The sequence below is a fragment of the Miscanthus floridulus genome, chromosome 10 (assembly GCF_019320115.1).
Source record: "Miscanthus floridulus cultivar M001 chromosome 10, ASM1932011v1, whole genome shotgun sequence".
NCBI lineage: Eukaryota > Viridiplantae > Streptophyta > Magnoliopsida > Poales > Poaceae > Miscanthus > Miscanthus floridulus.
Window position 1 is genome coordinate 49,495,688 of NC_089589.1, and position 24,282 is coordinate 49,519,969.

At 43.2% G+C, this 24,282-nt stretch overlaps 2 protein-coding genes and 1 pseudogene across 2 annotated transcripts; all 3 read right to left on the reverse strand.

The window, feature by feature from the left end:
• Positions 1-449: 449 nt before the first annotated feature.
• Positions 450-3,286, reverse strand: LOC136490188 (acyl carrier protein 4, chloroplastic-like). Its single transcript, XM_066486665.1, has 3 exons — positions 3,033-3,286; positions 1,348-1,444; positions 450-1,230 (listed from the first exon to the last, which is right to left on the reverse strand). The coding sequence occupies exons 1-3, from the start codon at positions 3,096-3,098 to the stop codon at positions 968-970; spliced, it is 426 nt and encodes a 141-aa protein (XP_066342762.1). The 5' UTR covers positions 3,099-3,286; the 3' UTR covers positions 450-967.
• Positions 3,287-3,601: 315 nt separating this feature from the next.
• Positions 3,602-13,246, reverse strand: LOC136488601 (disease resistance protein PIK6-NP-like; annotated as a pseudogene).
• A 3,319-nt stretch (positions 13,247-16,565) lies between these two features.
• LOC136487454 (NAC transcription factor 32-like) lies at positions 16,566-18,150 on the reverse strand. The gene is made up of 3 exons (XM_066484586.1): positions 17,964-18,150; positions 17,473-17,810; positions 16,566-16,889 (listed from the first exon to the last, which is right to left on the reverse strand). The coding sequence occupies exons 1-3, from the start codon at positions 18,148-18,150 to the stop codon at positions 16,566-16,568; spliced, it is 849 nt and encodes a 282-aa protein (XP_066340683.1).
• Positions 18,151-24,282: the final 6,132 nt, after the last annotated feature.

The window sequence follows — 24,282 nt, forward strand, 5'->3', positions numbered from 1 at the left end:
ACTTCATTCACTACCAGTACGTTTTCATCTGGTTTGTCTGAGAGGAACTCGGCCGCTAGCTTACCGCCCCCCGCCCCCCCCCCCCCCCCCCCCCCCCCCCCCCCCAAGTCACAATGCTGGGCAAAAGGTTGTTGATCGTAGTACTACAGGTCACTACTGGCAGAAGTATGGCAGTACCTGAACACGTACGTGCATGTCGACCAATTCCGGTTCGTTGGGTACAAAAGTTGCGAACAAAAATCATGTGCACTAGCGCATAACATGTTCATCAATCATCTTCTCCTAACAAAAAAACAAACCCACACTCATCACACACAGCTAAAAAGTTGCGGAAATTGAAAGGAGAGCTAATGTCTGTCGTCGAACAACAACGACGCTAGCTAATGCTGGGAAAGAAGAAGCAAAATAGATCGATGAAAATCCTGGCAACGATGGTGGTAGGTATCAGCTAGCTCTTCCATCCGTCCATGCATACATATTTAGCCTGTTCGCTTGTTGATTTTAGCCAAGGCTTATCAGTCAACCGACAGTGTTTTTCTCTTACAACAAACCAGCACCAGCCGGACTTATCAGCCCAGAAACCAACCAGCGAATTGACTGATTATCTCTAGCTAGAGATGGATCAATAATGCTCATATATAGTAGTATAACAGCACAGCAATGATGGATTGGCCAGGTAGGTTTCGACGTCGCCTCTGTCTCTCATGCCGCCGGCGCTGCTTCCATCCGTCCATGCATACATATTCAGCCTGTTCGTCTGTTGGTTTCAATCAGGGTTTATCAGTCAACCAACAGTATTTTCCTCTCACAACAAACCAGCACAAGCCGAGCTGATCAGCCCAGAAACCAACCAACGAACAGGCTGATTATCTCTAGCTAGAGATGGATCAATAATGCTCATATATAGTAGTATAACAGCACAGCAATGATGGATTGGCCGGGTAGGTTTCGACGTCGCCTTTGTCTCTCATGCCGCCGGCGCTGCTGGGTTCTGGTCGACGAGCTTGTCGATGAGGTCGGCGGCCTCCTGGATGGTGGTGATGTTCTGGGCGTTGTCCTCCTCGACGGTGATCTTGAACTCCTCCTCCAGCACCATGACGATCTCCACCGTGTCCAGCGAGTCGGCGCCCAGGTCCGCGAACTTGGACTCCGCCGTCAGCCCCACGTCAGCCGCCAGCGCCAGCTGCTTCTTCACGATGTCCATCACCTTGCTCACCGTCTCCGCCTTCGCCTGCATATTCCATATATATGCGCAGCATACAATACAGTTCAGATCGATAAAAAGGGGTATGTAATCAGCAGGGTCAAGAAGTGCACGTACAGGAAATCGATCAAATAAAACGTTACCCGCATAGACGCGAAACCGTGGGGATCTTAGGGAGACGAGGCCGCCTCTTCGGGTGGTCGCCATGGAGACCACATTCCGGCCTGAAACTCTGCTTCCCTGCAGGTTTCAGTTAAAAGAGGCAGAGAACAGGCAGGTTCAGGCATTCAGCCATTCATTCAGGGTGGGAGGGAGCACATACATCACTTGGAATGTAATAACAAAAATGGTAGTGTACTGTCGTATACATATATATATATACATACGATAATTTTATATACTAATTTACGATAATGTTAATACATATTTACGATAGTTGGGTTACTATAACACATGGGGATATTTACCGTAACGTTATAGTAAACCACTTAGCAACGAGTTACTATAATTTCATAAATTAACATAGTAATTATCGTAACTTAAAGTGGCTACAGAATAAATTATTTTGTAGCCAGCTACAGGGTAATATATATATATATATATATATATATATATATATATATATATATATATATATATATATATATATATATATATATATATATATATATATATCAAGGGATACATACATACATATATGCTAATATAATATGCAATGCAATCAGCAGCGGATCCAGAAAATATTTCAGGTGGGGCTGAATAACACTGTTGTTCGATCTTAAATCTCAGCCCCCCTACACTATAGAACTTTGTCCTAAAAATTCATGTGGGCTCCACAGAGATTCCACTGCTCCGGAAGGGGTGGGGCCCGCCCCATCGCTGTGTCCGCCCCTTAATGCAACTACTGCTAGGTCTGAAACCGGGAAAAATGTGCAAACAGATAGTACGGCGTTGGACAGCACGGTTTCATCCAAAATACGAGTATGTTGAACCCAAAAAGTACGATGCACCTCGAAAAGGGAATGAGGATGTAGTACCAAGGCCTTGTTTAGATTGCAAGTTTTTTCACTCTCTCTCTATCACATCAAATCTTTGGACACATGTATGGAGTATTAAATGTAAATAAAAAAAATAACTAATTACACAGTTTGATTGTAAATTACGAGACGAATCTTTTGAGCCTAGTTAGGCCATGATTGGACAATAATTGTCAAATACAAACGAAAGTGCTACAGTGCCAAATACTGATTCCTAACCTCAATCTAAACCAGGCCCAAATACTATTATTTGCACCCCTGCTGACCGCCGTACCTCTTCAGGACAAGGATCTGGAGAAGGGGATAACTGCTACCGGCAACGGCAACGTTCATATTCTGTTGAGTGGCCGACACAACGCGGGATCTACACGGATTAGCTATCTACGCTTTTGTTGCTGGCCGGTGCTGCTTTTCCGTTACGTACACAGCTAGTCCCCTGTTTCATGTAACCATCGACATTGGCCTCGCTGATTACGCTTCTACTGGCGCATGCAAAACCTACAGAAAACGTACTAGAACCTACACCTGCCACAGTGATAGCTTCAGTGTCGTCCACACAACACATTGCCTTGGAGTATGAATGAATATGATTTCATATACTGGCACACGTACTACAAACTCAAAGTTTGTAGTAGAAAATTTTGCCACGAACCAGACGAACTGGTTATAATGTCCACCGACCAACCAAAACACAGCTTGGGCAGTGATGTAGCGTAAATATGTAAAAACAAGCACACAAAAAGATAGGAAGAAACAAAAAGAGATGCTACTAGTATTTCAGTATTTATTACCTTCCAGCTCAGCGTTGGTGCCTTGCAGTAACCGGCCTTGGTGGAGATGGCGGACAAGGTGGCCATTGGAGCAGCTCAGCAGCTTGTTAGAGCAGCCAGCAGATGGGGTTGTTGGGACCGGAAGTGCAAGTGCCGGGAGAATGAACGGAGGAGAAGCAGAGGAAACTAACCAAAGCTAGCAGCAAATGGAGCTGGGCAGGGAGGCAGACCGGAGGGGTTTTGGATTAGATTAAGTCCTGGGCTCCGAGGTGGCGTGATTCTGGCCACCTGCTCCGGCCCTGTCTCCTGTTATCTCTGTATGTGGGCCCAGGAGCTAACCTTTGGTGGTTTTCACAAAATTGGGCCCAGCACAGCACCTCGAATCCAGAAGATGCTCCTTCGTCTTGTCCTCTCCCTGTATTCTGAATCTGAACTAGGAAACACAAGTTATGGTTTCAGCTAAACAATACTGGAATGAGCGCAAGTACTGCAAATGATTAAAATTCAGCTTGTTTTCCAAAAAAAAAAAACAGAGATTCAAACCATACCAGTAATATGAACGAGGCTCAAGCGTGACGGCACATTTGAGTTGCGAGGATTTTATCCATGACAGTATATACAATATCAGCTTAAATACGCATCAAAGATACCGCATCAGCCAGATCTCCATGAGCCACCATGCTTCAGTTGACAAGTTATGCAGATAATAAGTAAGAAGCATTATAAACGAGACGAAATTTCGAGCAACCAAACATATAAGTTATATATATGCTGAATCACATTACCTTGTCCAACTCAAGCGTGGGTCTATTGGGATTCAACTCCAGAGCTTTCCGTATCGAAGCCTCTGCCGTCTCCACCTCCTCAAGCTCCGCACAGTAACAGTTCATATGAACAATGGCATGGTCGAGCGAGGAGAGGCTCTCCAGGCCGCACTCGAAGTCGCCAAACTGATCCAAGGTATGCCGCACATGGAGGTCCAAACGAACGGTTCGGAGCTTTGGCATGGCTCCTGCTGCAAACTCCACCTCCATGGCGCCAGGCCCGATTCTGAACTTCGTCAGGCAACGGAATGGACAGTCGTCACTGCCGATGCCAACCTCTTGTGCCTGTCTTTTCTGTGCTCCTTCACCCATATATAGAGGTTGCGAAGAGATGGTATTCTGCCAAGGACCTGGAGGTCCTCCTCTTGTAGTGTCAGCAGTGTGATGTCTGGGCGGACAGGGCAAGGAGCGATGGCATCCATAATGGCACACAGCCTACAGTGCCAGGCCCTACGTTAATGGACCGAAGCTGTTGAGGCCCTGGTGTTAACAACATGCCAATGTTGGAACCAAGGCCGTTGTGGCAATCAAATACCTGCAGGGATTCAAGGTTCACCAGGTTGGATAGAAAGTGAACAAAAGGTTCCTCATAGCTCTCGTCGTCCCAGTCGTCGAAGCGGACCATCAAACGCCTCAGCTCGGTCAGCCTGCTCAATTCACACAGCATTGTTGGGGAACTGATTGTTATACATGGTGATAACTTCTGTAGAGAAATTAAGTTCCCAAGCAGCGGCGGATCCAGGAAATATTTTAGGGGGGACTGTGCTGCTCGATCTTAAGTCTCAACCCCCCTACACTATAGAACTTTGCCTAAAAATTCATAGGGGCTCTACAGTAATTTGCACTGATTCGGTTTTGGTAGGGGGGGCTTGAGCCCCCCGCCCCACCGCTGGATCCGCCCCTGTTCCCAAGGCATTCTGGTAGAGATAAGAACTCTAGTTTTCTTAGCTGGACAAATGCTGGTGGAAGCCCTTTTATGTTGGTCATATTCAAGTCCAGGAACTGCAGAAGCTGTAGGTTCCCAATCTCATTTGGTATCTCAGTGATGGATGTCAAAGATAGCTTTAGATATCTCAGGTGATACAAATTGCAGATGTGCTTGCAGTGACTGTTATACACCTGAGTACAGCCATATAAATCCAACACACCTAAAAATTACCAAACAAAGGAAAAAAATAAACTTGCTCACCGTAGCTTATTGCACTGCAACTAGCTATTTTTGTGTGTGTGTGTGACTGCATCTACGACTATTTGAACTAAGACGTATAATTAGGAAGCAAGGGGAAGGCACGCCTAGGGATGAAAAACCCTCAAAAAAAACTAAATGGGTTATTCAAATGATATCCTCATGGATTTCCCACATTCAAAAAAGTAGTCATGGATTCTAAGGTGCTTTGAGTTTCTAGAGAAGAGAAAAAAAATTAAAGCATCCTCCTCCTGGCTAGCGCTCTTGCGATTTGCTGACTTGCTAGTACTCCGGATCGTCCTCCTCCTCGTTGGAATCATAGTCGGTGCTGAAGGACTCCTACGAGATTAAATATATAGCGGCCAAACTTTCTTGTTCGCAGTAAAATTCAACAGCAAAATGACCCTATTGGTTGGTTTTGCCTGCAGGTTTCTTTCTGGTTCTCTTTCTGATCTGTAGTATGGTAAACACGCATAAAGGAATTCATCCGATCAAGTCTCGCATCGATGTAATGCCTAACGAAGGAGCCACATAGCTATTCAAATTTTACAGCACACGCAAGAAAGTCCGAGCATTGTAAATTTGACCGGGCTGGACACATCTTACATTCTGTGCGCTTGTGGAATAATCCCACCGAGCATAAGAAATATCAACACCTTGGGGTTTTATGCATATGGGTAGTATGGCTTAGTCTGCAATCACCAAATATTATAATGTTATTTTTGATTAATGAATTATGCAATCAATGGTTAAAATGATGCTTTCTAGTAACATGGTAAAAGGGGGCTAGAACATTGGGCCTTTTTGGATTGCTCTAGTCTTACCTCTATAAGGATTAAATCTTAAAGCGGTCACCCAGGACTTATAGTACAATCGTGAGAGCTACATGGCTCTAGCTTTAGCTAAGTAATCTGAACTTCTTTAGCTTGTTAGTGGTTATCGAAAGGCGCTAGAGGGGGGTAGGTTGCAGAATGGCTTCTTGTCTCCCAAAGTGTGTGCTATGCCATGACCATGTGTGCCACTCTAGCAGAGGGGCTCGATTCGCCTAGCTGCTGAAACCTCTCGGCTACTAACTTGTTAGGGGGACTTTAGAATGGCTTCATCGTGAAACCCTAGCACACATTATTGGAAAATGCGATATGGGATTCATGACCCCTGTCATATGAGAATCATGACTCAGGGGTAAAGTTATACAAACTCTGTGAAGTTATTTAAAACTTTTATAGTAGTGCTCTCGATCATGAGTGGCCTAGATCCTTTTTTATTCGTTGGTTACCATGGATGATTTGGATGATGATTAATCTTGATGTTAAATATACTATTCACTTGTGGTGCTAAGCATAACCTAGCAACTTAGGTTTAGTAAATAAAACATGACCAACTAAAAAATGCTTACTCGTAGTACAACCGAGTCTAGCCTTTTGAGCCTTTGCATAAACTCATGTTATACTTGCTGAGTATGGTGTGCTCACACTTGCTATAAATTCAAAAAAAGAATCCTAGATGGGTACCAGATGGTGGTTCAAGTGAAGAGTTTGTTGTGGAGTTTCATGAGTACCAGAGTGCTCCCCCAGTCATCCGTCACTACGGAGAATAGAGACTCGAAGAGGAGTTTAGTCCTGTTGTCCTTTGTTATAGATGTGAGTCTTGATGTAATGATGTTAACAATATATAATAAAGCACTGCTTATGATATTTTCCATGTTTTTTTGGCTATATATGTCGTGTGGACATCTTGAGCACATATATGGTTAGCTCTTGGTCTTCTTAGGAAAATTTGGTGTGACAATATATCAAGTGATCAACACAAAACTTCCTTCTTGTTAGTTGCTTTAAAGCTTCATCTTCAAGAGGTGACTAGAAGAGGAGTTGTCCTCATCAGATCAGTTTGAATCAAAAACCAATTCCAGGGGGATGTCAGGACCCATAGCTCTATGAAATCTCATCGACGAGCTAGAGTGCTCAATATCAATAAGGTCTTGTGGGAAGTTTAGGGGCTGAGGGACATCTAACGGGTCTGCTAGAGCTTCATTCTGTTATGGGGGATTTTCTAGTACTTGCTGGTTACTCACAATAGCACCTGCAAAGATGGCTAGGTTCTAGGCTGGCCTGTTGTTGCCAATGTCCACCTCCATGTCATCAACAATGTTGTGGTTATCTTCCAGGTGATCCAAAGGGATGAGATGTGCCAGAGTTCGGGTGAGGGTTCACTAGTGTATATATGGGTTACAGCCCAGTTGGAAAACCCCTTCAGTCTCGGTTTCCCAATCAGAAGTGTGAATCTAGGACTAAAGGCCCCCCTTTTAGTCCCGGGTCAAGGAACCGGGACTGAAAGGGGTCATTTAGTCCCAGTTGGTAGGCTCCTGACCTTGCTCCGGGGCTGGCACGTTTAGTCTCGGTTGGTGTTACCAACCGGTACTAAAGGCACCTTTTCTTTCTTTTTCTTTCCTTTTTATTTTATGTTTTTTTTCAATTCAATTCTTTTTGGTTTCAATTAGCTTTTCGTATATGTGTTCTATGCTACTAATATACGTCCATACGTATAAGTTTCTGTTAGAGCATTATACATACTTACAAATTAAAATGTATGAAACTATACAAATATTTCAAAAGCTAGTACATGGAACTATATACATAAGCTAACAAAAGCTTGTACTGTCCTTGGGATTACATTCAATCCTAATCTTCATCGCGGTTTGGAACTAATTTTCTTCCTATCATAGTACTCTTCATTTGAATCTAAGACCTAGTCATTAATAAATCCTGTTAATGACTCTTGAGTTGCTTTGATCGGGTCAATTCGTATGACCTTTTGCTTCCTCCATTCACGCTTCGAATGAAAGAAAAAGTATGAATATATATATGATTAGTGTGTATATATATCAACACAATGGTAATAAATAAATTATGTATATTGTTGACGTACTTCGAGGCAACATGTATTGCATGAGGTGCTCGCAAACGTAGGCCCTGTTTGGTTCCAAGCTCCTAAAATTTTTAGGAGCTAAAAGTTTTAGGCGCTTTTTATGAGGCTGCTAAAACCTCCTAAAAGAGTGTTTAGTTCCATCTCCTAAAACTGACTAAAAACAATAAATGCACTAGCAAATAGACTATGCAGCCCTCCTCTAGGAGAGAGAGAGAGAGAGAGAGAGAGGGGCAGGGCAATAAAGGAGGGGTAGTGGGGGTTCAGGATGGACTTTAGGAGCTTTTAGGAGGGGGTGAAGCTCCTATAAGTTTTTGGCCCTTCCTAAAGTTTTTAGAAGTTTTTAGGAGGAGGTGTTTGGTTCTTTAGGCAAATTCTATCCAGATTTTAGCTCCTAAAACTTTTAGGAGGAGTAACCAAACAGGGCCGTAGTATCCACATAAGTTGTTCCCCTTTTCCTATATCAGAGACCACTTTACGAGAAAATGATTCATCAACTAATGAAGCATGGTAATAATAAATTTAACTAAATAAAGATGCGGTACTTTATATTCGTCTATCGTCAGAGGCACCTTTCATTCACCAGGGTATTTCTTAGTAAACGTTACCACCCAAAAAACCAAGATTACTTGTGGCACCTTGCTGCTATTGTTGCCAATCTAGGAACTGAGGGTTCAGACCTAAAACCATAGGTCCATGCTTCGGGTGAGGCTCTCCATCCACTAGAACTCCTCACCAACAGGAAAGGTGTTAAGTAATTCTCCATTAAGGGCTACTTTGGAAGTATGGGGAGTCTAGCCCAGGGAAGAGAAGCCCTCGAGAGGATTCTGACGCCAATTCGTTTCCCTGGGTTATCTTCCCTGCCAGAGGTTTAGTTCCCTGTCGCTGTTTGGAGAAAAGAGCAGGAATCTCGGGGAAAAAATGGTCTCAATAAATCATGAAAAGAGAGAGAGAAAAACTAGAAATAAAGTATGACCGCTATCTCCTCTTCTTGTTCCTGATGATCAGGAAGACACCGGAGCAGGCTTCCAAGCAGCATGATGGCGAGGCCGCTCACCAGGATGTGCACACCGGCCATGACAGGCGTGGAGCGAACCCCGAGCCGGAGGCCAGCGACACTGCAACAGCGAGGCTGAAGCCGTTGCGGCCTGCGGCAACCACCGTTGCGATTAGCACGGCCACCACCGTCGTCGAGTTGATGGCGTTGTTCGCGATGCCCTGCATGCGCACGCGCGTCTGCTGCGAGTGCGCCTTGTGCTTGATGTCTCGCTCACCTGCTGCTTCAGCTCGCGCGCCTACTTGTTGCCCGCCGCCGCCGCCTGGGGTGATGGTGCGCGCCAACTGCACGCCGTGCTCCGCCAGCAGCTTCGCCGCGTCTGCGTTGCCCATCTTATCCGCTGTGTCCAGCGGGGTCTCGCGGGACCGTGGTCCGGCATCGTGACTAGCCGCTTGATGATCTCGTGGCGCGCCTTGTGCGCGGACATGTGCAGTGCGGTATTGTCCTTGTTGTCCGTCTGGTTGAGCAGCGCCGTCTCGGCGGCGAGGAGCGCGTCGACGAGGTCTAGCCTGGTGCCCTTGGGTATCCGGTGCCCTTGGTGGCCATGTGCAGCATGGTCTGGCCCTTCTTGTCCGTGCGCAGCGCGATGCTGGGCTCCGCCTCCAGCAGCGCGCACCACCTCCACAGCCTGGTTCTGCCTGGACAGCAGCGCCCCGAGCTCCTCGGCGTCCATGCCGGACATCATCTCCGCATGGACCCGAGCTGGCCAGCGCGCGCCGCCGCGTGCAACGCGGTGTCGTCCCGCTTCCCCGTCAGCTGCTTTGTCATCTTCTTGCGGCCGCGTCACCGCCTGCGCCGCCCTCGGCGAGTCCATCGCCAACACTGTGACAGCCAACAGCGACTCGCGAAAGGAGGAACCGGGCCCCAGGGAAGCGCTCCCCGGCCTCTTTGCGTCGTGGATTGCTCCCCCGTGAAAAACGCGGGGAAGGGGGCTGTATTCCACGTCTCCGTCCAAATGCAGCGGAAGATTACCCCGTGACAGATCGCCCCGTGGGTTCCCGCCCCGGGGAATCCGGTGGGGATCAGTGCTTTCAAATTAGCCCTAAGGATGTAGACCGAGATGACCACGAGCGCCCCGAACCACAAAGCAATGTTCCCCTAGAAACAACCAGACTGCGAGGGACTCTGTCTGGGCTCAAAATAAGGGCATGAACAAAAATACGAGACTTGTGCGCATCTGTAAACCAAACAAGAACCCGACCATAAGAAGCAATTGCAACTTTGATGTAATCATGTTTCTGGAAGTCGGGGGGAAAAGCTAGAAACATAATCCAAACAACTCTGGTGTAGGCACAAGCTCTAGTATTGATCCCTTCATCATGATTTACAACTCCGACTACATGACCTTGACCAAAGTTGTGCGGACTATTATGGACGAGTTGATCTCTTTTGAAAAATGATTGCAGCCTATAATCAGACCCAATCCAAGCGAGAGAGATGAACAGAGAGAACATGGACCCTTTGGGTGTCCTCCAAGAACTCGACGACGAGGTTCAGAGTCAGCCTCAGTCACTACAGGAACTGCTGGCTTCCCCGAGTGCTAGTTGCACTCGGGGAAGTCATTTGGGGAAGAGCCTCCGGCTAATCCTCCCACGGAAAAGGCACCTTCCCCGAGTGTCGAAAATCGTGCACTCGGGGAAGGTTTTGCCGAGTGCCGTGCTGGCACTCGGGGAAGATTTGACGCCGTTGACCGACGGCCGACACCGTTTTTTTTATTTTCTTCCCCGAGTGCAACACTCGGGAAAGATTTTTGAATTTTTTTTTTAAATACTCTTTGCCGAGTGCCGCAGCTCAGGCACTCGGGGAAGCCACCTCTAAAAATTCTTTTTTTTGTTTTTCCTTTTCCATGTAAACAACAAAGCATATATATATCACAAACCACAAATCAACAACAATATATCATAAACCACATTTATATATCACGAACGACCAAATTTGTCCGAAATCCACAATATATTACAAACAACACGTCACTATTCCAAGTTCACAAGTTCTGATTGTGCACCTGCTACGACTCTAAATTTGACAAGATACTGGATGATAACAGGGAGGGAAAGGTACCATCAATTTTATATATTTTTTTGCTTCCTTTGACTGTCTTCAGTGCGCTTGATCTTATGCCCAGCATTTAATAGGATGGTAGCTTTCCCTCCCTGTTATCATCCAGTATCTCGTGCCAAAATCCCTCTTATGCCCTCTTATGCCAAAATCCCTCTTATGCCAAATCAACAACAATAGATCACACATTATCTTGTCAAATCAAGCTGATTGGGCCCAATCAATTGCATTACATGCCCAATCAGTCTGAGTTTCGCCCAAAAATGCTGCAACTGATTGGGCATGTAATCACTGGGGGTTCTCATGCTGCAACAATAAACAAGGTTTATGGTGATCACACATTTGGAAGAAGCTCACACATTCAAGGGGGGAGAGTAAAGGAAATAAGATTATTCAGTATCAGCTTGAACCTATTTAAGTTGAAGGCAATCACCCCAGATACTCATGGTGCAAATTACCCCGAAATGACATGGACAAAAAAATAAGTTACCATATCATTCATGCCGCACCAGGCTAAGTGCAGTAGTAACTACACAACCAGCGGAAAGCATATCTCATGTGGTTAGATGAAACTGCCAATTATATTTAAAATGCTTAGGTGCAAATTACTCTGTAAATTTGTATGGACTCCACAAAATTACTTTGGCAGTCAAATGATCTCAAGGAAACTCTGACTGCATTACAGAATAACATCACTTGCACTGGATCTAGTATGAGGACTACAATGAACCCTTCATAATTTCATATCTTGAAATTTTTTGTTTGTTAATAATATAGCACATTTAAATTAGAATTATCATGGTATTACTTTTTGACATGACAGAATCCTCAAGTAATAATAAATTTCGAAGGTTATTTCAGACCTAATTAACTGACGACAAAAAAGAATACATCTTATAGACAGAGCATGTAACTGCTGAGAACCAAACAAATATGATTACCAGCATGTGCATGTCAAGGAAAATTGTGTGGGATAATCTGATAGAGATGGAAAATCAGTATATCTTTCAAAATGGTCACTCATCTGAGAAAGTAATGCAGGTTTCACCCAGATGTATATCAATATACCAATTTGATATTGGGCGCAGTTTGGAAGACATGTATCCTTTCATTCCTATGTTCCTAACTTTAAATTTATAGCGGATAATTAATATATGGTCAGTAAAACTACCCATTGACAAGATCTAAATTAAAAGCCATAATAATCACTATTACCAGATTGTCAATCAAAGCAAAATAGCATGAAAAAATGTAAATGGCAAAGATATCATAATTAGTAGCCTGCACATACTTTATGATTTTGCATTGATGTAAAAGAAAAAAAGTGTTGATGTTTTTTGTTTCGCACTTCCATATTCCGTTTCTAAAACAACCTACCAAGGTACAAACATGCTTTGTTTATTAGCAGCAGCGACACTGTTTTTGAGGAAAAAAAATCATATCTTCCAATCCATACAACCAAAAACAGAGTTAAAATACTCAACAGGAAGATCATACAAAGTAATATAAAACCTCCATAGCACACTGGACCAATTCGGCCTCCACGAACTCCTAAATTGACACCCAAAACTGATGGTTGAAATTGAATATGTACTCTGAGAGAAACTGGCAGTAATATTCAGAACGCGATATCTCCCATAGTACTCAACGAAAAAATGCGTTTAAATACTCGTTGGAAAGATAATGGAAAGTTCTAGAGCTTTAGGCCCTGTTCACTTGTCTTAAAAATGGCTTGTTCGGCTTATTTTTTCAGCCGGAACAGTGTTTTTCTCTCACAACAATTCAGCCGGAACAGTGTTTTTCAGCCAGTTTCAGCCAAGTTTCAGACCAGCGAACGGGGCCTTAGTTACTATGGGAGATTCCAATTCGACAGCTATCCCCTGGACTAGTTAATCTTCATCCACCGACATTGGTTGGAGCGTGACGATGGCGTTTGCGAGTCAGTTCAGCTCTTAGAGCAACTCTGCCTCACGCTGGATGGTTCCAACAATGCTCGACAGCAAGGTCAGCAACATCGAAGGGGCTTGGGTTGACCGAGAAGTTTGCCATGGCTGAGGTATTGAGGTTTTCTTTAGGAGGTTGGGATGGCTGATGCAAGAAGGATTGAGGGAGGGTGCAGCTGTACCTTGGTTTTGGAATATGTAGAGTCCGACTTCTCAGATATCTCTGTGCGAGAATCGAGGGACATTTTGCTATGGTGAGATTTAATGATCTTTTGTTTCCTCATGCAGACTAAAGTTGGGTCGGACCCAGGTCAAGCACCACTTCTTAACGAGACCATAATTAAAACAAGCCATGCAATGAATATTTTCTGTGCACCTACAACGAGCATGGCCTCGAGCCAGACAATGGATGCAGCCCAGAAACGACTCCTTAGGGGGAGAATTCGAATTTTCAAAATCCAAAACTTCCGGGAATTTCTCCAGTAGTGCCGATGCATTGAATTACTGGTGAGGATTCAGACTGAAAAATTATAGGTTTAGGGATGAAGATTCAAAATCCAGTGAACTCGTAACATGAAGATCAAAGCTTAAACCATTCTTTAATCTGCTAAAGGCTTGACGAGCAAGGGACCGAGAACCAGAATGGAACAAAAATCCCTTGAAAGACTTAGGGATCAAATCAATGGGCACAGAGAAAGCACGAATGGTGATCATCCTGGACGTCTTAGCTTGGGTGCGCTGTGGACAGTCTTGTTGGCAAATCTGACATGTTTGTTTTTCTTGTTGACATCTTTTGCCAATCTCTTACCACTTTTGGAGAGAACAGTTGTCCCAGGCATGTTTTTCTCGTACCTAGTGATGTGTAGCTTTTGTATCCAGAGGTGGAAATAGACAACGAAAGAGGGTAATGACGACACGACTAAGTTGATAAATATGAAATCCAACTTTTTTATTTAGTGGGGTCGGGGGGGGGGGGGGGGGGGGGGGGGGGGGGTGTTGGGGAGGTGCGCAGGCAACAGAGACTGGAAAATGCTTGTTGCTCAAGAATTCAATGTGAAACCCAGAGGCTCGGCCACCCAAACAAGACTGGAGATCCAGACAAACTGATTCCTCCATCAAACAAAATAGGAAGCACTGGAACATTGCTTGGAGAAAAAACAGGACTGGGGGGAGGGAGACGAGTGGTGTACAAGAGTACTGAAGCGCCGATGGATTTCAACCTCGAAATCCAGTCATAGGAGAACTCCAGACGATTGTGAGGTTGGAGGAGGATCCCACTGCGAGCCATAGATCACAAGTTGATAGCAAGCTGGGAAATCTGGAAGCTTAGAAATTTTAGAATTTTCAATAATGGTAGACTTCTTTTCGATATCTGGCTCTCCAATTTCAGGAACCAACGTTTATTGCAGTTGCAGCCAATCCATTTCAAGGTAGACATTAGGTCGTCCTTTTGCTATTGGTTAGATGGTATTAGCTAGCTTGCTTTGTAAGCATGTTTACTCTCTTTATTTGAAAATTGAGTGGGGATCTCCCCCATAGTTTTTGCCCTTAAAAAACAATCTTATTATACAATATTTCCCGCCCCCCCTTCTTCCAGAATAGAAGGAAACTATGTAAAGCCATAAAGCAAAGTTTTCAGTAATCTGGAATGGCTATATCTATTGATCAATCAAATTTTGGAGATATCTTATTGATATGCAAAAGGTCACCGTTTCCTTCCCTACATGAAAATAGAATCAATCAGATTGTAATATTGGCACACCATTAGGCAGTAGCAATACTAGCATTGACAGGAATTAGATAAAGACATTGTACTTGCTTAAGTGTATATATGGACAAAAATTAGGCAATAATAATATGGGTATGCTTAATGCAAAACAATACCTATGGGTTCGAGGTTTTAAAATAGGCAAAAATATTTTACATAATTAGGTAATTTCAATAAAAAATATTTCATAATTTCCTTTTATTATCAGTTGCCTTGAGTAGTATGTCACATACACCAGCAATGGTGCTATAATATGGAAGCTAGTTCTTCATCCTACTATACATGTTCTATGATTTTTGTGCAAGTTTAGTCATTATATTTGCAGGTGACCACGCATCCAACATCCAAACAAAAGGGGGGGAGGTAGTATGTTCAGTGAAGCAAATATATGATGTGCAATATGTTCATTGAAGCAAATGTTATCTCCAGCCAGGCTGTGGTACAGGTGCATAGATGCTTGATTTTGTATTCTTCATGGATAGGGTGAACTGAGGGACTGGGGTAGATCGTTCTTGCGTGCCTTGAACTATTTCATTAATGATGATGTCACACGTGTTTGCATTAGATTTATTGCTTTGGGGCAAATCAAGTTTTTTCGAGCTCCAAATCAAGTTTTTTTGGCACAAAACTAAATCATGTTTTTGTAGCATAAAATATTTTTTGTATTTATTTAATTTAGAAATGCATGGGGAAAGGAAAATCTACACGGGGTTCGTACCTGTCTTATTTGCTAAATTTTATGTGCTCCTTTGGCAAATCTTGGTGCCGGCAGCCCGGCACCACCTTCATCCAGCAAGTGGTGGCAATCAGGAGCCAAGAAATCTCAGGAGTCTGGCGAGAAAACGTGGGAAATACAACGATTCCAAAAAAGAGGAAAACAGGGCCCGGTGGTTTTGTTTGTATTCTAGGCTATTCACATATTCACATGTTTTGCCAAATCATGATTAGGTAGTCCCTGTCTCTCCCTTTTTTTCTTGTGTGTAGTGCACCACATAGTGTAATGACTCATCACTCTTGTCCCCTGCATGTTTTTCTTTATCTACACTCTTACACATCACACGTATAGATATCTTATAATAAAGTATTGATACACAGGAACAAAAAGATACTAGGATGGATGTTCTATTCGCCTCTCTATCTTTTATTGTTGTCCTTTTGCCCTTTTCTTAGCACCAGTTCCAATTTCCTCCCTCTGCTCTATGGCACTCCTTTGTGCTTGTTTCGGTTACCAGGAGTAAAGTAGGCATCCTGTGGGTGATGAGGTCAAGAGCATGAAAACATGTAGATTGGTAAGAAATGATTAATTAGTGTTATTTTTGTTGGTGTAATTAATGTCCTAAAATGGAAAATAGAACACTTGGCATGAGGTGAGTTTACATTCATTTGCACTTGGTCCTTTTATTATATCTAATCTTGTCAAGCCTTTAGGATAATTAAGTATTCTTGGTATATTTTTATGATCCTATAAACAAAAATAACACTTAACAAAGATAAACAAAAATAAAATTTCTAAAATTAGCAAACATAATACAAAAAGGCAATGTGAACTTCATATGTCTCTTTAGGATACTAAACAAAGTATTTCCAATAATGAAAAACACAGCTTCAATATTTATTGTATTATCATTGTGACATACAACATTTGAGACTATATAGACCAAAATCTGCCAGCACATTACTTGAAATAAACATAACTGAATGAAACTCAATTGGTGTTAATCACTTACAGTTTAGCTCCAACACCTTATTACATAATGCCATTGCCCAGTCTACAGCACTATTGCTGCCAACATAAATTACTTCCCTGCCTCATTTGTATCAACTTTGTCGTTGGTGCCACCCCTATCCTCATTGTTATCCTTTGCCTTCTCTATTGGTAGGTTGGTGAGGCTGCCTGAGCTAGAAGTTCCCTCAGAATTACCCTGCCTAAGGAAGTTGAAGAAGCAGACCTGCCCTCCATCTGTAATGTTGTAACGCTGGGCAATGACACGTGGTGCGCGCTTCTTCTTCTTGTAGATGCGACAGACAACCCATGAGTCATCTGGATTAATCATGACAGGAACAACCTTGGACACACTTGTAGTAGCATTGCGGAGGGCTTCAGAAAGACTATCCTTTTTCTACGGAGAGTTCACAAAACTATTCATTATGCAATGTCGTTTTAGTTGAAAATGTGTAAAACATGGTGAATACTAATGTTGCTTTACATAGGACAGCAGCTAGGCTTGGAAGCAAAAGGTATGTTTTAGGTTACTAATTTTACAAATGACCAAATTGGACAGCATGAATGATTCTTTTTTATTATATGCCTTTCTCACACGTGAAAATGATGAAGATTACTGAATCAGATAGTTTTTAGATGTTCTCTATAAACAACTCCATGTTAGGAAATAGGCCCCAGTGCTTGGGATATTACATCAACAATTCCACAAGAAACAAGTTACCGACACGTCTTGTTGGCTAGACTAGTCAAGCTTACTTTCAAGCAAACCGACAATGAACCCCTTTTTACATCAAATTTTTGTACCTTTAAAGAATCCTACCCGAGGACGACTAACTATTTCCCACACAAGAAAGTTTGCAGGACCAAGTTGTAAGACTCACTCTTAAACCATGCAAATTATCATGTATAGCCCCCCTCCTAGTTGACATGCAATCAATATTAGTCAAGAACAAAATTCTTTGGATTGTGAGTCAATATACCTTTGTGCTTGCCACTGCATCACGACTGTGTTCTCCTATGTTATTGGTTCCATTGGGCCCAATCACAGGATATGGTGTGAGGCCAGCTTGAACAAGGCTATATTCTTGCATGACCCATTCTGTGTTCTCACCAGCTGCTGCCTTACCAAGGTAGAACACGAGTGTTTTCTTTAGCCCAACCATCGAAGGCATTCCACCATTGATGATATTATTGCTAAAGATGGGCACATCCTTACCCGATGCCCTCCAGTGTCCGTCACCTGCTGCACGATTGCACCGGTTTCCATGTGGCCATCTTTGTACTCTTTGACAAAAGAAGTATTTCTCCACAGATCCCTCTGTGTACATACAACAATAAAAAAAAGACAACCAAGCAGGGAACTTTTAGCCATACATAGATCAGATCAGATTGTAGCAGGAGCAATAAAATGAAATTAAAAAGGAGCGTATAGATGTATTTGTTGGGAAAGGTTGGTGTATGTGCAGATGACCTGGTACTAGGTCCCAAGGGTTGCTTCTTAGGATATCCACATCAACAATGAACGTTGAGGGGACTGGTTCATTCACCGCACGAGGACGAAGGTAGCGCATCATGATCTCCTCATCGGTAGGTTTAAACTTGAACCCTGGCAAGAGTTTCACGGAGGCTTCACTTGCTGTGGGCTTAGAGAAATCCATGGATGTGTGCTGTTGGGTGAATGGTGGGCTCTACTCTAGATATAGTGAGCTTATTTGGGATTATTTGGTGATGGAGATAGAAGTGTGGGGAAGGGGCATTTATAGGAGAAAGGGGGATGTTACCTTGCGTGAGGGTAACTCATCTCTATCTCCTTTCCTATGTCATTCTCCCTCTACACATTTTCGTCCTTCCCCTTTTTTGGTCCCCACCATCCAGTGTGTGCCTTAAAAGATATGATTAAAAAGCCCCCCAGATAAGGGTTTATCTCCAGACCCTCTTGATTTTGTGTGATGGTTCCTCTTTCGTGACCTTCAAATCTCAATTTATTTTACAGCCTCTTGGTGTTATGTTATATGGGTTCCTAGTGGTTCAAATGGGTAAGGTGGCACTAACTAGTTATGTTTTCTACATCACTGGCTTGGTAATCTACTAGAGCAATGGAGACAATGTCCGTTGGGTATTCATAGGTTCCTTCATAACTAGCTCCAATGCTATGTTTTTTTACCTCCACTGTAGTGTAGCATTGTTTGACATCCTTTTTATTTTGCTCCGTTAATTGTACATATTTGTTCCATTCACCATTTTTTGTTGCTCTCATGCTAGATAAGAATGTCTGCATAAATGTGGAGAAGGGGTAAAGTGAGGGGGACTCAAGCTCATTTTTCCCACTATCCCGCCAACAGAATTTGTTCTATTTCGATCCAGACAAAGAAAGGCTAGGTGTCAGTGACTAGGCGTTGTTTCTTGTATCTTGCCATGATAACAATTCGTCTCATCTAGTTACCTTAATCTACCTTTTTTATTTTGAGTCTCTTATGGGGGAGGTTATGCATGGAAGATGCAGACATATGAGACTGAAACTATGTGCGATAAAGGGTTTCTAGTAGACCTCGCTTCCAAGTTTGGTCCAGCCTTCAATTACATGGCTATGTTTCTTGTATGTTTTTATTGTTTTCGTTAAGTGAGTACACAAGCTAATAACTGTTACTATGTTTGTTATGTTATTATTTTAATTAAGTAAATCTTGAATCAGTTACCAACAAAGCTATAGTCGCACACATTATGAAAGCGCGCATCACATCTCTGTTAGTTTTATATTGCTTCCATGGTCATAGTACCATATGTTGCAAAACGGTTAAGAGATTTAGATATAGGTCCATCAGAATATTCTGCTATGTTTGCATCATCTGCATGTGGAGAAGGGATAGAGTGAGGGACAAGTTGACTTTTCCACTCTATCTTTATCATCAGTATACTCAAGGTAATGTTTTCACTCTATATATCTGTAACAAATAAATGGTATTCTATGCACAGTTTTCACTGTCTTTCTGAGGGACCTGCCACGTTCATTCACTTAAAACGAGTGTCATTCACTTGACCAGCTCAATTTAAGCAAATCAACCTCAACGACTCACCCCAGGAGCGCACTTGGCAACTCCTCTTCAGGATCAGGTTGAGTATCATACCACGATAGCGTGCACAACTCAAGATTACATCTTATCATCGGAGCACATAATAAATTAACGGAAAAATATATTACAAGCCTTGTTGAATATAATATATGTATTATATAGCGTAAGACTAATTGTAGTGTGAACCAAACGACTCTCTTACCAACATCGCTACGCTACGGGTCACTCATATAGCTAATAACTGGTGGTCGGTTTGCCCATGGGCGTCGCCACCGTAGCTTGGGCGACACATGCCATTCACCCACCTTGCCACCAACGACTGGGTGAGATGGCCATCAATGTCCTTTACCTGCAAAACAACTTAACGACAGCACCGTGAGTACGTTGCGTACTCGCATGACTTAATTCCAATATATAGTATTTGATGGATGCATAGGGTGATTATCAGGCATTTGTATAAGTGCGGAAAGCAATGATGTTCATTAAGAGTATGACATGCTATGCTCAACATAGAAGTATAGGTAGTTATGATTATAACAAAGGTGCTCAAAGTCCATTACTCATGCTACCATGGGTATAGAAAGAAAGAACAACCGAATGGTTCCATCCCGAGGGACTCCAGGCTTTCAAGACTCTGTAGAGGTGCACAACTGTACCCACACTAAAGGACGGAACTAACCACCACTCTCGTGCACGAGAGTAAGGGTTGCCTCACACCTTCCAATCTTTCCCTAATCCGGCTGGAATATCACATGAAAGGTTCGAGCGGATGCCCAGGTCAGGTTTCCACCTACCTCGGGTTAGGCTTCTGTACCGTAACAGGTCCCTAGTTTGTTACGTACACCATCTTCCCGACACCATCCCCCTTGCCTGTTTCATGGATAGACAGGTCGTAATTAGTTACTTGGCTTGTCGACCCCATCCACGACATGTAGTCTATACGGGTGGTTACTCAGACTTACGTATCCCAATACACGGTCCTTACTGCTCCATGAGCTATGTCGCCTAAGATCCCCACTCACGACGACCTACCCCTCGCATGAGCAAGATATCCAAGTTATCATCAAGCTTATCATATTAGGGATATTAGTCCTTAGCTAGATTAGTTAGGTAAGTCCAGTTGTACCCTCATTGATTTTAGTAGTTAATTATCCAGGTTTAATATCCTACACAAGCAAGTATGAGTTCCCTTCTCATGCTTGACTTCTACCGTTGTCCAAGCAACTAAGCAATAAGCATTAAGCGTTCCCATTCCTATTGTTTAGATGAGAGGCTTCTACAGATTATTAGACTACTCTAGGTGTAGAGTGAAAGACATCATTATCCAACTCTACGTGTAATGCATAACTCATAATGCAACTTGATAAGTATCCAAAGTAGGGTTCATAATAGTGGGGTGCCTGCCTATTGGAAGAGCGAGGTTCCCATAGCTTGGAACATCACTTGGCGTCTCTCCGATATCACATACCTATATATATGTCCATGTATGAGATACTTATGTATGCATGACATTATATTAAACATGCAAGAGGGAGTGTTCAGGTATACATTGAAGGGTTGTCGGTTTGTGTCATCGGGTAGTCCGACGTGAATGTCGGACAGTCCGGTGGTTCTGGGACTTAGTGGGAAAAGGACATACTAGGAACATCGGACCCTCCGATCTAATATCGGACTCTCCGGTATAAAGTCTATGCTCTCGGGTAACTCTCTGTCTGTGATTTATGACTCATTGGACACTCCGGTGCGTGTGGCGGAGCCTCCGGTGAATTATAAGGGCTTAGCCGCCTCCGGTGATAAAAAATGAGATATGCCCTTTGGTGCCAAAGTTATGTCTAGCTGATAGAGGATATTCTATGGAGCACAACAAAACTCGTTTCACCATTTTTAGAGGTCAATTGCACCTTCTATGGATTTTACAAGTGTAGGTTGTGCGCACGTGCAGAGATTATAGGACACTTCGAACTAAGATCGGAATGTCCGATAAACACGATAAACATAGGCTGCTCTCGGGTTTTGGCTATAATTCAATAGACGCTCTGCCAAAATGACGGACCATTCGATAGATGATGAACAACAGCTATGCAAACATGTTGGATCGATTCACGGGGCATCCAGACTCCGAATTGAGTGCGGTTTGTTCCTATGGCTTTCTAGTGATGTAGGGAAGCTTCTACATGTGATGGATGTGACATGCATGGGCTATGGTGAGCTCGACCACATCCACGGTGGTGGTGGCCATGGATGAAGGTGAAGCTCATGGGTATGGCTATGGGTAGTTGGGGGAGATGGTTGGGGACTTGGGAGATGTGCTCACCATGCCTTGGGTGACTTCTACCTACAACAATTTGCCTTGGTACAGCCTGAGGAAGGAGATCAAGCTTTGGGATGCCATGTGCTCGAGGTTGAAGATGACGGCCTACGCTTGGGGGCCTCCTCCAACTCCAGCAAGGTCGACGAAGCCATGGTGGAGCAGCTCGCCGACATGCTCCAGTAGCAGGGCGTCCTCCTCCTTCTCTTCTTCTTCCTTCTACTCTTATCTTCTGTTCTCTCCTTTCTCTCTTCTCTATTGGCTGAACGTGAATGAATGAGAGTGAGAGAGGGAGAGGGCTGCTGGTGGTGGTTTTGTGTGATGGAGTGCTGACATGTGGGGCCGAGTGGTGTGTGTGTGACACTGCAACATCTGCATGCTATAGGTGTCGGTCGAATTTGATGGACAGTCCGCCAGAGGCGTCGGATGATCCGCCAGTGCCCGACCATGTCTGAAAGACTGACTGGCTGTGCAAGGGTTTCGACGGACACTCCGCCATGACGGTGGATAGTCCGTCAGTGCGCAGGTTGGCCAAGATTATCCTAAGTCTGTGAGATGTCTTGACAGATGATCCGGTGGTGGTGTCGGACGATCCACCAAAACCGGCAGTGCTCAGTTTTGGGTTGGCCTAGGCATAAGTTAAATCCTAATTGCGAATATGACATGCACACTAGGATGGTCAGAAATGATTGCCTACATTGTAATGATTTTCGGGTCGTTAGAACTCTTCCCCCCTTAGAGAAATCTCATCCTCGAAATTCGAAAGAGGCTGAGGTGAGGAAAGACATCAAGGAATTTGAGGTAAGACACTTTGTCAAGAATTCCAAAGTTGATAAGGTGACTTTGAGAGTAGAGTTTTGTTGGACAAGGGTGTCTCTCAAAGAAGAGTGCATTTAGCACGGATTGGTATAGAGAGTAGCATGCAAGGAAAGACATCAAGGAATTTGAGGTAAGACACTTTGTCAAGAATTCCAAAGTTGATAAGGTGACTTTGAGAGTAGAGTTTTGTTGGACAAGGGTGTCTCTCAAAGAAGAGTGCATTTAGCACGGATTGGTATAGAGAGTAGCATGCAAATTCATATCATCCATGCAAGAAAGATAGCTTGGATGTGGACATCAACGAAGGATTCGCTGGAGCCACCTATCGCAGCAAGGAGAACATTTGGGAGGGTCATCACCTTCAATAAGAAGGTCCATCGATGAAGTGTTACAACGGGCATGACAACTCTGCCTTTGATACTCGGGGGCATCCATAAGCTACTCACGTGGTCACGATCCACGTGGAGCCTCGGTTCCCTTGCATCCTTAGAGGAGAGATGTTCATACCATTGTAAGGCACACCATTTATAAACATCTTATTGAGGAGAGCAATGCAACACAGTTTCAAAAGGAAAACAGGGGTGTGACCAAAAGATACAAGGAGATATGTTGGTCATCGAGGAATTTTTGAAATAACTATGCAAGTTAGATTAGATCACTAGTCTGGGTCCATGATGGATCATGATAACATATTCCTCAATGCCTACGCGCACCTAGTAGCACCACTATGCGACTAGCACACATAGGGAACTCCAGGTTCCTTCACGACACCAAGGTTAGCGATCACAATACCATGATAGAGCACACCAACAAATGTAATCCCAACTAGCACAAGATGAACTTGGGAAGCCCATGGAATATAGTAAGGATGTGGATATGAAGTCAAGTAGGCATAAGACAGTCATCTACATAGAGGGATTTGTAAAGCAACTTAAAGGAAATGAGACTCATACAATAGCAAAAAGGGCCTCATTGGATAGGTTCGGGCAGCAAGGTAGGAAGATCAACATGTATGCTGGTTCTTTAGATTTATGCACATGCATCAACCATAACAAGCATAATCAAAACTTTACAATCTAGATGCACAAGAAGCAATTTTTAAAACATCATACCAACATGATCATTATGTTAGGTAATTATTTTGATTAACATGAATAACAAGATTGCAAGATATCCCAGGTGTATCAAGTTGATATCATTAAATTCATGAGACAACATCACCAAGCATATAAGCAAGTTCTAATTAACAAGGTTAAATTATAAGCATATGCATTTTCTGGACTGCATCATAACTTCTACTTAATTTAACCATAACTGGAGTTCTAAGCTTGAAAACAAGGTGTTTTTAGACTTTTTGGAAAGCATATGAAGTTGTGTACAACTTTGTTATTATTGTCTAGAGCTAATTCAAAAGTTATCAAGGTCAAACATTGCAATGTTTTAGATCTGCATAGACATGACAAAATTTTAATATGAACTTCAAAAATATGTAGCAGAAGTTCAAGTTCACTAAAAATCATGTTCATTAACATTTTAGAAGGCATGATAAAAGTACTACAACCTTTTAGTTATCACCAAGAGGTGATCCTATA